General features: G+C 42.0%; 1 protein-coding gene across 12 annotated transcripts in view; it reads left to right on the forward strand.

Annotated features, from left to right (window-relative positions):
• Positions 1-1037: 1037 nt before the first annotated feature.
• Positions 1038-12471, forward strand: part of YAP1 (Yes1 associated transcriptional regulator) — a 128388-nt gene continuing 116954 nt past the window's right edge. For 7 of the 12 annotated variants that reach the window (XM_033204373.1, XM_033204378.1, XM_033204380.1 and 4 more), the window contains exons 1-2: positions 1350-1670; positions 4916-5166. In XM_033204373.1, the coding sequence (XP_033060264.1) occupies positions 1350-1670; positions 4916-5166 (572 nt within the window). Of the gene's footprint in view, positions 1671-4915; positions 5167-12471 lie in introns of all 12 variants that reach the window. The other 5 variants (XM_033204372.1, XM_033204377.1, XM_033204375.1 and 2 more) reach the window with 2 other exon arrangements.

Below are 12471 nucleotides of genomic sequence, written 5' to 3' on the forward strand. Positions count from 1 at the left end.
AGGGATAGCAGGGGTAGGCACCTAGCTCCCTGAAGATGAAAGGCAGGTACAGAGGAATGAATGCTTGTACCTGAAAAAGCACTGATATTTTGGGTTGAGGCTTCCAGGGACTATGTTGCAAACTCGAGTACTAAAACAGTTGATGTGATTTCACTGTTTAGAAAATGTAGTGTTTTTGTTTCTTTTAATAAGTTACACTGACTCACAGCCCTGGTCTCAAAGCTTCAATTACAGTAACCGTTTACCCCTTTCAAGTGAGTTTTCGCATAATAACAGATAAGTGAAACAGAATTACAAAATAAAGTTAATGCTGAAAACAATGGACCTTTATTAACAGTGCCGTCTCACCGTATATATTTTAACTCCCATCTATCCTGGCGGCTTTAAGCCCGCACTGGCGCTCCGCTCGGTCAAGCCGGGGTAACGCGGCGAAGAGGAGGTGGGTTCGCACATCCTCTCTCCACTTCTTTCGGCCTTGGCCCTTTCGCAGGTCCAGGCGAGCTGGAAGCGCCTTTCCCGAGCACGGGCGGGGAAAAGGGGCCCAGCGGGGCGGAAGGACTTCCTGCGGCCAAGGGCGGCCGCGGTCTCTGCAGAGAGCACAGTTTGGCCCGGGAATGGAACCAGCGTTTGTGGTTCGCGGCGTAGAACACAGGGCACGCTCCGGTCCCCTGCCCGGCTGAGCGCGGGCGAAGGGCGGACCGGACCGGACCAGGGCGAGCGGGTCACGTGCAACCGGGAGAGGCGCCGCAGGCTGGGAGTGTGCAGGAATGTAGCAACTTGCAGAGAAAAGTTTCCCTGCGCTGCCGGCCGGGCCCCGGTGCGGGCGGGCGCGCAGAGGAAGGAAGAGCCGAGAGGAGGCGGGGCCGCGGCGGCGCGGGCGGGCGCTTCTCACAACTTTAGTTTTGGCGTCTGAGGCGAGTTTCTGTCTCAGTCGGGCGCAGCCGCCGCCAGGGAAAAGAAAGGGAGGAAGGAAGGAACAAGAAAAGGAAATAAAAGAGAAAGGGGGAGGAGGGGAAAGGCAACGAGCTGTCCGGCCTCCGTCAAGGGAGTTGGAGGGAAAAAGTTCTCAGGCGCCGCAGGTCCGAGTCCCTCGCAGCCCCTCCCGAGGCGCAGCCGCCAGACCAGTGGAGCCGGGGCGCAGGGCGGGGGCGGAGGCGCCGGGGCGGGGGATGCGGGGCCGCGGCGCAGCCCCCCGGTCCTGAGAGCGAGGAGAGCGCCGCTCCCGCCGCCCAGCACCGCCCGGCCCGCAGCCGTCGCCGCTTCTCCACCTCGGCCTGTGGAGCCGGGGCGTCCGGGCGGAGCCCTCGCTCGCCTGGTTTAGGGGGTGCGCGTCGGGGGAGGCAGAAGCCATGGATCCCGGGCAGCAGCCGCCGCCTCAACCGGCCCCCCAGGGCCAAGGGCAGCCGCCTGCGCAGCCCCCCCAGGGGCAGGGCCCGCCGTCCGGACCCGGGCAGCCAGCACCCGCGGCGACCCAGGCGGCGCCGCAGGCACCCCCCGCCGGACATCAGATCGTGCATGTCCGCGGGGACTCGGAGACCGACCTGGAGGCGCTCTTCAACGCCGTCATGAACCCCAAGACGGCTAACGTGCCCCAGACCGTGCCTATGAGGCTCCGGAAGCTGCCCGACTCCTTCTTCAAGCCGCCGGAGCCCAAATCCCACTCCCGACAGGTAACCTCGTCGCCCCTCTCCCCGCTTCCCCGTCGGGCGGGCCTCAGACCGGGGGGGCGCTCGGGAGCCGCGGCCGCCAGCTCTGGCCAGGGGAGGGGGTCCCGCGGCGAAGTGGAGGAACTGGAGTCGTCCGCTCGACCGCGGTGACCAGCTCCCCACTCCTCCCAGAGTCCGGGGCTGAGATTTGTTTTTCCCTTCGGAGTTTCTCTCTGCGGTTGCAGCCCCGGGGGGCGTGCTTTCCCTCCTTCCTTTCTTTCTTCCCGGGGTTCCCGGGAGGTTGGCGGGAGTGGAGGAGGGTTGGGGAGGAAGGAAGGGGGTGGGGAGAGCCGAGCCTGGGCCGCGGTGGGCTTGCACAATGCGCGCGCCTCCGCGCGCTCCGCACCTTCGCTCCCGCCGGGGCCGGGCCGGGAAAGGGGGAGGGGGGCCTCTGGCATTTGTGTGTGGGTGAGTTGCCAGCGGCGGCCGAGTTTGTGAAGTTGAGCCCTGGGCCCCTTTCCTTTGCGGCCTCTCGGTCCACTTCAGTCTCCTGGGGGAGTCAAATAATTGTTCTCTTGTTTTCTAGTGTTGATTAGAGGTGGGGGTAGAACCGGTCCATTTAGTTTTTTGCTCTTTCTTTCCCTCCCCCCCCACCGGTTCCCCCCCCCCTCCCGTAAGCATTTATTTTCCTCGCGGCTCAGGCGATTTCTGAATACAGGTTTCGGGCTTCCCCAGCCCAGACTTTCCTGGAAGTTGTTTATGGAGTTCTTTCACCCCTGCGCTTCCCTTGTGTCTTGGAACTTGGGTCGGCTCGCTCTTATCAAACTTAGTAGGTTGCGTGTTGGTTTCCCGATTGTAGGCTATTATTTACAGACGGCTGAAAAGCTTTTGAATTAGCCACATCTGTACGTTGCGCAGGAACTGAGTTGCGCTTTACAGTACCGAGGTTTTAACACAAGCCTTTGATAATACACTGCGGGTTGACTCATAGGCCAAGTCCTGCCTAGTTCAACTGTGATTAAAAGTTAATGTTTGGGAAGCGATGACTAATTCTAGGATCGCCATTGCTTTTTAATTCTTATTGCGGATATGAACATGGCTGCTTTTCCACATACACAACGTTCGATTATTTTGCCAGCTTGATTCAGCATAGAAGTGAAACTATTTATAATGAGAGTGTTAACATTCCGATAGGTCCCAGTGGATTTGTTTAGTATAGGGTTCTCTTTCCTTCTTTTCTTTTTTCTTCTTCTTCTTTTTTTTTAAAGAACTTGCTTCAGGCTAAACTTCAGCATAGGAACTTTGCCCAAAAGTTAATAGGTTTTCCAAATACTGCAATGTAGTTAGCCCACTCTGGCTGTAACTTGAGTGGAAAAAAGAGTTACCGCCCCCACTCCCATTCCCTCTCCTATTTGCAGGCCTGTTGTATATTCTTCTGTCAGAGACCACAGGTTTTGGAACTCAGAAAAACTCACTTAACCTGATGACAAAAACCCGGGTTAAGGAGGAGGAAGGAAGGAAAAACAATTTAGCTGCCTGCCTAAACACTTCAATTTGTCAGAAGTAGACTTAGCTATACTTTTTTTCTTACCCCTGGAAGTGGGTTTATGGACTCATTGTAGGTAAATGTATGTTGGCATGCATCCTACAGACTACACGGTATTTTTTCAAAGTATAATACACATAGATTGGATCCCCCATTTTGTGACAAAGAGTCACAACTGGAAAGTGTACTTTTTCTTCTAGTAAATAATTTTTTTTTTTTTTTGAGACGGAGTCTCGCTCTGTTGCCCAGGCTGGAGTGCAGTGGCCGGATCTCAGCTCACTGCAAGCTCTGCCTCCCGTGTTCACGCCATTCTCCTGCCTCAGCCTCCCGAGTAGCTGGGACTACAGGCTCCCGCCACCTCGCCCAGCTAGTTTTTTTTTGTATTTTTTTAGTAGAGACGGGGTTTCACCATGTTAGCCAGGATGGTCTCCATCTCCTGACCTCGTGATCCGCCCATCTCGGCCTCCCAAAGTGCTGGGATTACAGGCTTGAGCCACCTCTCCCGGCCTTAGTAAATAATTTTTACAAGAATTTATATCCAGCAGTTCTAAAATTCATAAGATATTATAGTTTTGTTTTTTAATAAGTTTTTAACTAAGTGTTGCTCATCTGTAAATTGGACTTTTATTTCTGCTAGTGATTTTCTAAATCATACTTATTCTGATGGGAAACTCAGAAAGTATATCACTTTAAGGCATTAATGACTCTACTGAGTCCTTCCGGTTTCCTTAACCTTTGTGAATCTAGGAAATTCTAACTTTTTGATAATCAAACTCTAATTCTAATTAAAAACATTTTAAAAACTATGCAAGATTATGAATAGTAAAATGTAGGTTGTGAATACTGTTGTTCTCAACACAAACTGGTGACTATAAGTTGTTGTATATACATCCATTTTTCTATCTTGAAAACTATGTTACAAACGAGAAAACAGGCATATGGAAGTTAACATACTTGTTCAGTGTCACACTAGCCAGCTTGGACTGGAACTCAGATCTTTGGGGTCTGAATGCAGAATTTTTTCTGCTTGTGTAGAGTTGTGGATGTCTGTGAGTTCTTAAGTTATAATTGGACTGATAACCTTATTATCTTCTACATACAAAGATACAGTTGAGTTTTTTTCATCCTGTTCATTGTAGATGGCTTTTAAGAACATTTGGGCAGTTCAAATTTGTTGCTTTCATTAAAAATTGTGTAATTTGTTATGATATCTTTATTGATGGTGTTTTATCTTGGTGGGAAAAAATGACAAGGGCTTGTTTTTTCTTGGGCTTGACCTAGAAAAAAATTAATTACTTAAAACCTAGTAAAAAATGCATATTCTTTGCGTTGTGTTTATACTTAGAACATTTTAGAACTTGGAAAAGCACCCATAACTGCACTGACTTTTTAAAAATTAGGTTTTAAAATTCACTATTATTTTTGGAATGTTTTATTCATTCAGTACTAGTTGCCCTTACATGTCAGGTGTGTAGTAGGTGGAAATTCATTAGATGGACTGCTCATCAATAAAAATACAAATATAAAATTTATATTAAAATTATACCATATTAAAAGTAGTCCGTTTGAAAACCTGTGTTCTCCAGTGTCGAATATTAAATGTTGAAATTTTCGTTTGGCACTTAGATATTCGGCTGCAATTAAGCACTGACTGGGAAATTTAAAGGGACTCTCTAAAAAGTTGTATTTCTTTTTTAATTTTTCATCTTAATATTCCTAATAGGCCAGTACTGATGCAGGCACTGCAGGAGCCCTGACTCCACAGCATGTTCGAGCTCATTCCTCTCCAGCTTCTCTGCAGTTGGGAGCTGTTTCTCCTGGGACACTGACCCCCACTGGAGTAGTCTCTGGTCCAGCAGCTACACCCACAGCTCAGCATCTTCGACAGTCTTCTTTTGAGATACCTGATGATGTACCTCTGCCAGCAGGTTGGGAGATGGCAAAGACATCTTCTGGTCAGAGATACTTCTTAAAGTAAGTGAAAATAATGGTGGGAGACAGTTATCTAAGAAAAATATGTATTGGAAAACACAGTAAAGTGGTGTCAAGATACAGAATATCATTTTTTTTTTTTTAATATTTATGTTAAGCTCTGGAGCTCTGTTACATCTCCCATGTATATGTTTAAGTTTGGTATGACCTAAATACCTTTGTTAGCATGGGTAATATTTTGAGAGCTTTACTGAGTCTTGGTTCTGAGCCTCTTTATAATCTTTTCTTTTGTGGAAGTTTGGTTATTCTCATTTTGAGCTTGTGCCAAACCTGTTAATTAGCCCTAGCACAAAACAGAAAGAATACCGTGAAAATTTTCAAATTCTGAGAATATTAGGGCTAGCAGCATCTTATGAAGTACGTGTGGTGCTACTTGTATCTTTTTAAATAAATATTTTATTGGTGGAGAACTACAAAATAAGTAGGGCTTTTTGGGGAGTCTAATTTTACAGTATTTTAAATTGTGAAATGACAGGCACTACAACTGAAGCTTGATGTGACTTACCAATATTTCCCCCCAAAATGTAAAGGGAAATATAAATTTTTAGGTTTCATATGCAGTCTCTCAGTGGCAAACTTCTTTCAAGCTAGTAGATCTTCACAATAGAAACTCTCCTCTCTGGGAAAACAAAAACATGACCGTTGGGTTGTTTATTTTTTTTATCAGTCTTTTTGTGTTTAACAAAATGGCAAAATTGCACTAGGCTGAAAAGATCTAAATAGTTTCTCTCCTCTAATTTTGAAATTACAGATAGGACCTCAGTTTTTTTCTGGCTTGTTTGGATCAAGTATATATAAAGTGTTGACTAAAACTAATTATTATAGACTGAAATCGATGTCTTTAAAAAAGCTCACTTAATAGTGTTTAATCAGGTTGAGATAATAAAGTGAAAAACAGTGTAAGTTTTGATTCAGATCTGTCTTGACAGTCTACTCCTAAGGCAAGTGTAACATTTATTTATCATATCAGATAATACCATTAAGGATGTTTTGTTGTGTGAATCCTAATATGTGTTTTATATTGATTGTCTTCCAGGGTGGGTTGCTACTTTGTAATGTAAGATAGAAAATTCTGTGACAGACTTACAGAAGAGCAGAGGAAAAGGTTTGATCGTGAAAAGTTCGTAGTTTTTTTTTTTTTTTTTTGTCCCCTTTCCTGCAACTTTTTGTTTTTCTTCTTCTTTTTGTTTTTAAATTCATTTTCTGGTGTCCTGGTATCCATTTCAAAGGATCAGGTTTCAACCAGAACAGTAAAGGGCCTGAGACTGGAAAGTACACACAAGTCTGGCAAACTCATCTGCATGAGCAAGATCATTTGTTCTCAAGCAGACATCCAAAGTAAATGATTGAAAGAGCTGCTAGCTGTGAAGGATGTGTCTTGAAGGGGAAGGGAGTGGAAACAAACCAGGTTGTTAGGAAGAAAAAGAAAGGCTGCACTTTTTTGAACCTCTCCCTGCTGGGTCACATGCTGACCTGGGGAGATTTTTAAACAGCTTAATAGCCTGCTTGCCTTCTTTGTTTGGTGGATGCTGTGGCTAAAAGTATAAGGTTAAAGAGCAACATTTATGCTCTTCTTGTTAGTTCTTTGTATCTTGTAATAATTGCTTGTAGGTGATATCTGCCTACAGTTTCATTATTTTGAATGAATGATCTTTTTTTTTGAGCTGAAATCAGTATTCTAGATACAGTTGGCCTTCCGTATCTGTGGATTCAGCATTCGTGGATTCAACCAACCTCTGATTGAAAATATTCAGAAAAGAAATTACATCTGTGTTGACTAATGTACAAACTTTTTTCCTTACCATTACTTCCTGAATAACGTAACAACTATTTATATAGCATTTACATTGTATTAAGTATTATAAGTAATCTAGAGATGATATAAAGTATATGGGAGAATATGTATAGGTTATATGCAAATATTATGCCACTTTATGTGAAAGACCAGAGTGTCTGTGGATTTTAGTACATGTAGGGGGTCCTGGAACCAATCCTTGACCACAGATGCTAAGAAATGACTATTCATTTTTCAACATTTCCAGTGATTCTTCCTTTGTGAAGAAATGTTTGTCTTAAAGGTATTGGTATATGTAGATGGATTAATGAAGGGTATATACCTTCCAGCCCCAGTCAACTCAGTTCACACCTGTCACCTGTGGGCCTGTAAGGAAGATAAACCAGGCCAAAATAAATAAATCTCAAATTATGTCATATGAGAAAAGGTTGCAAGGGTAGAGAGATATTTACCTGGAAAAGAAAAAACTGGGAGGAGGAGAGATAAGACATGATTGTTGTTTCAGTGTTTCTGGGGAACTTTCATGTGAGAGTAAGATTAGTCTTATTATATAAGAAATGTGAGGAATTTTGATTCCTTGGAAGAATTTTCTTATATAAAACTTTTCAGAACTGGAAGAGTTTTCCTGGACAGGTAAATCTTGCTTAATAAATGTAGGTAAAATCATGGTTACTTGGTGTCTGTCAGGGATTCTGGGCAGGCCCCTAAACCTTGAATGTGGAAGATGAATGCTGTGGGCTTATAAAATTTTGTATGATAAAGAGTATCTGCTTTATGAAAAATATGCAATTTGGAGAAATGTTTTGAAATAAGATTATTTCACCTTCTCTAGTTAGCTACTTCCATGATGTTATGGGATGTATAGTTGTTATAACTTCTTTTTGTGTACTGAACACATAAATGAGGTTAATATCCTAACCATTAGTCAAAGATGATGGTAAACTAAGCTTTTGGTGCCAAGTTTCTATTGTCAAAGTTCATTTTTATCCTAGTTTTAAAATAGGGCTGTATTTGTAATCAATATTTATATACTTTCCTCTTGTATCTAAAGAAGTTTGTTGTTGTCAACCAGATGTAGAATGAAGATTTAAATTAGTTGCATATTTTACACTTACTTCCACAGTGAAACATTTTATTTTAATGCATCTTTTTAGATATTCGTTGGAACTGACTTTTAAGTTACAAGGTCTATAACTTACTGAGATTTATATTTGGCATGAAGAACCTGACTATAAATGGTCCAGACAGGCAAGGCAATGTAATTTGAGAAAAAACTTAGAAATGTTAACTTAAGAAACTACCCAGTTGTTGCCTTGTGACCATAGATGATTGAGTTTTTGAAGTTAGTTGGCCTGTCATCTAGTTTCCAGGCAGCATGATTACTGAAAGATTATAAGCAGGCAATCATTGGTCATTTTAAAGCCCTCCTTAGGTCAGTGAGATCTTGTGGAGAAGACTCGTATCTTATTTTGGCAAGTGATATGGTGGAAGTATGGTGCTAGCCACATTTATCAGTGGCTTGTTTTCAAGCTCTGGGATGAATGTGAAGTATGTAAACAAGGCTTAGCCATATAATATTTGTTCTATTGGCATTTACTATTCAAAACCAATTTCTTTACCATTGCATTGAGCTTTCATTTTAAAAGAATTCATTGTCTTTATGACTCTGAGAGTTATTACCTTCTTAAGCTGTCTTATGGTTTTCCTACAGGAAATAGTTCTTCAAGTAGTTGGTCAACAACTTCCTATTTCTTTATAAGCTGCTGAATAACTTCCTGAATCAGTATTCTATAATATCTCTGGTTTCAAGGAGTGTTTTTACTTGCAAGTTTATTGTATTGACTCTGATGCCTTGTAACTATTACCATGTTCAAAGACGTGTTCATATATATAATGTACCATGTAGGACCTTATAATTTGATTTAAGGAATCTGGATCAGTCATTTTAAAAGTTTGTACATTTGCATTGTTTTAATAATGTTCTAATAATTTTTAAAGGATAGTTTTGTTTCATTTCCATTGTTTATCATTTTCTGAATAACTGGCCATAATGTTTTTAGTCTGTGAAGATTCAGGGTTCTTTGTGGCCGTGATTTGATTAAGTTATATTGAGCGTCTTGGTATACAATTTAAAAAGGATTTGTTTTTCAGAGATTTTTGACATTGTGTGGCATACAGCTTACCCATATTCCAATATTAATTTGCCCTGTAGATATAATTGATCGCTGTCTATAGGCTGATTCTTTCTTTGTTTCTTTTTTTGTTTTTCTTTTTGGAGACAGTCTTGCTCTGTCGCCCAGGCTGGAGTGCAGTGGCGCGATCTTGACTCACTGCAACTTCTGCCTCCTGGGTTCAAGTGATTCCCCTGCCCCGTCTTTACTAAAAACACAAAAATTAGCCAGGCGTGTTGGCGCACACCTGTAGTCCCAGCTACTCAGGAGGCTGAGGCAGGAGAATTGCTTGAACCTGGCAGGTGGAGGCTGCAGTGAGTTGAGATTGAGTCACTCCACACCAGCCTGGGCAATAGAGCCAGACTCTGTCTAAAAAAAAAAAAAAAAACTATGAACATATACAGTGTATGTTGTTATCGTATACAGTGTACCTGATATGTATACAGTGTATTCAGAACATATAGAGTGTATCTTCATAATAAAGATTAGATGTTTTAAAAAGGAAGTTTCATGAAGAATAAGGCCATGCTCTTTCTTTCTGTATCAAGTATAACCCAGTTTCCCTTTAAAACTGAAAAGCTTGTAATTTTGCCATTAAATGTTAAGTTGCACACGTGCACATGTATACACAAACAAAAAACCAGTTCAAATTGCAATCACAAAGTATTTCCCTATTTGAGGGAAGGCCAGTCTCTGGGTGTTTGTCTTGCTATTGAGGCTGAGTGGAGAGAGAAGATGAAAGTACGCCCTCAGCTCTGGGGGGTGGGGGAAAGCTTACTTCTGCTCAGTGGGTGGGCATCACGGGGAAGAATGGCACACAGTGCCACAGTGATTTAGGGAGAAAACCCTGGAGAAACCGTATTCACTGGTGGCAGAAGAAAAACAATTGGAAAATAGTAGATGTGACAGAGTAAATAGAACATAGAGATTAACATATTGCCTGGGAAAAGTAATGGAATCTTTTTAGTGTGAACTAAGAAATATCTCTAGAAGTTTAAATGTAGCAGACACAATTGACTGCAAGATGGTAGGCTAATTTTCTTTTTAAAATCACACTTAAAAAAATACCCTTTCCTAAAGCTTTATCTTAGCCATTATAAAAACCAAAACATCTAGGTAGCATTTAAATAGTTGAAACTTGGGGGGAAAAAAACCCAAAAAAACCCAGGTTTTTACAACCCTAAGATCAGTGCTCTTCAGTTACGTAGAGAAATATTTTACCTTGTAGTTAGAAAAATAATGGGAATTCGCAGCTTAAAATACTCATGACTCTGCATTGCCTTGTACCTTAAGGCTTTGAGGGGAGGTAAACGCTAAACCTTTTTGTTGCGAAAATGTATATTGAAATTTAGTCTTAGGACCAATCAAAGTGAAGTCATTTTAAAAATCAGTTGCTAAGATTTTAGATTATTCAGACTTAATTTGCTACCCTCTGTAATAGCATAATTTAGCCATTAATTGTGGCTTGAAAGTTTCTAATAATAGCTGAGTAGCATTGTATAAAGGAGGTCTTAAAGAGCTGTGTCATTCTATAACTGTGGTTACTAAGTGATGCACTTCTGACAAAAAGGGCTTCTGATTCTAGGATTAATCAGAACTTCAAGCCATGAAAGGGACATTGCCTTTTCTATGAAGAAGAATTGCTTCATGCTTCTGGTTGCTCAAGTGCTGTAGCACCAAGTTTCCTGGGAACAAGTACTGCCACCGTGGAAGCACTTTTATTTACGTAGGGCTTGACCCCTTCTAAATGCAAACAAAGAAGTTTGGTTTAAATCACAGCCGTCTTCCCCCTCCCCCCTTTAATATTCTAGACAAGGAAAATGGTCGGTATTTAATCCTCATTTTGCTCCTAGCATGAGAAGAATCATAATTTTTAAACACACCAAGTGATATTCTGTTGTTTCTTTAAATGATGTTGCAAATTAATAAAATAATGCAAATGGCAGTATCTATTATTTGGGTTTTCTTCCACCAAATGTTTTCAATGCTTTATTTGTGGTGAGTGCCATTACTTCATTTGCTGTCACTTTAATTTGTGTCTCTTATCTGTTTATGGGATGTTAGTCACTTGACTATCAAATTCTTCAGCAGGATTCTCAGTTGGGGGTGGGTGAGGGGACATTTTATTAAAAACTCCTTCCTTTATCTTCTTGCAATTGCTTACTCAACCTAAAGGGAGGAGGGTTTTTGTTTTTAAAGTAAGGTATTTATTTGGCCAGTAAGTATGTTTAGAGAGTTGATATTTGCATGAGAATTGCCGCAGATTTGATTTGGGATTTGGAGTAAAGATAGTGTGTTTGTTAAAGTGCTACTATGTGCTTTGACAAAATGGAATGTAGCATATAAAAGTTGCTTGAAATTCAACTTGTCCTATATCCTGAACTGACTGTAATACGGAGCAGGCTTTTGGGATAAGAAGTACATACCTTACCACCTAGAAGGTGAAACAAGATGTGGATTTTTTTTTACCTGTATATGGAAATAGATGTGGGGGTTCTTTTGTTTTATATTTATAAAACAGTCCTCCCTCACTCTTATTCCTTCATGTACGGTAGTCCCTCCCCAGCATCCATGAGTTTCCTTTCCAGAGTTTCAGTTACCTGCCATTAACTGTGGTGTAAAAATATTAAAATGGAGAATTCCAGAAATAATTCATGGCCAGGTGTGGTAGCTCACATCTGTAATCCCAGCACTTTGAGAGGCTGAGGTGGGCACATTAGTTGAGCCCAGGAGTTCACGACCAGCCTGGGCAACATAGCAAGATCTCGTTTCTACTAAAAATACAAAAAAATTAGCCGAGCATGATGGCACCTGCCTGTAGTCTCACCTACTCAGGAGGCTGAGGTGAAAGAGTCACCTGAGCCTGGGAAGTCACGGCTGCAGTGATTGTGCCACTGCGCTTCAGCCCAGCTTGGGCAATGGGAGTGAGACTTTGTCTCAAAAAAAGCCAAAAACAAAAAACCATAAGCTTTAAATTGCAATGTTCTGAGTAGCATGATGCAATCCTCCAGTCTTGTGCTGTCCAGTCTGGGATGTGAATCCTCTCTTTGGCCAATGCATCCACACTGTCCATGCTACCTCCCACCCCACCACCCCATTGGTCACTTAGTAGCCACCTCAGTTGTCAGATCCAAAGACCGTAGTATATATATAGGATATAGGGTTCAGTACTATCCACTGTTTCAAGTATCCACTGTGGGGCTTGGAACATTTCCCCTGAGGATAAGTGAGGGACTGCTACCTCTGATTTTTTGCATTTCTTTTATAAGGTATATGATTTTTTTTTTTTTTTGTATTTGTTTGGTTTATTTTGAGACAGAG

This window comes from Trachypithecus francoisi, unplaced genomic scaffold (genome assembly GCF_009764315.1).
Source record: "Trachypithecus francoisi isolate TF-2019V2 unplaced genomic scaffold, Tfra_2.0 Lachesis_group8, whole genome shotgun sequence".
NCBI lineage: Eukaryota > Metazoa > Chordata > Mammalia > Primates > Cercopithecidae > Trachypithecus > Trachypithecus francoisi.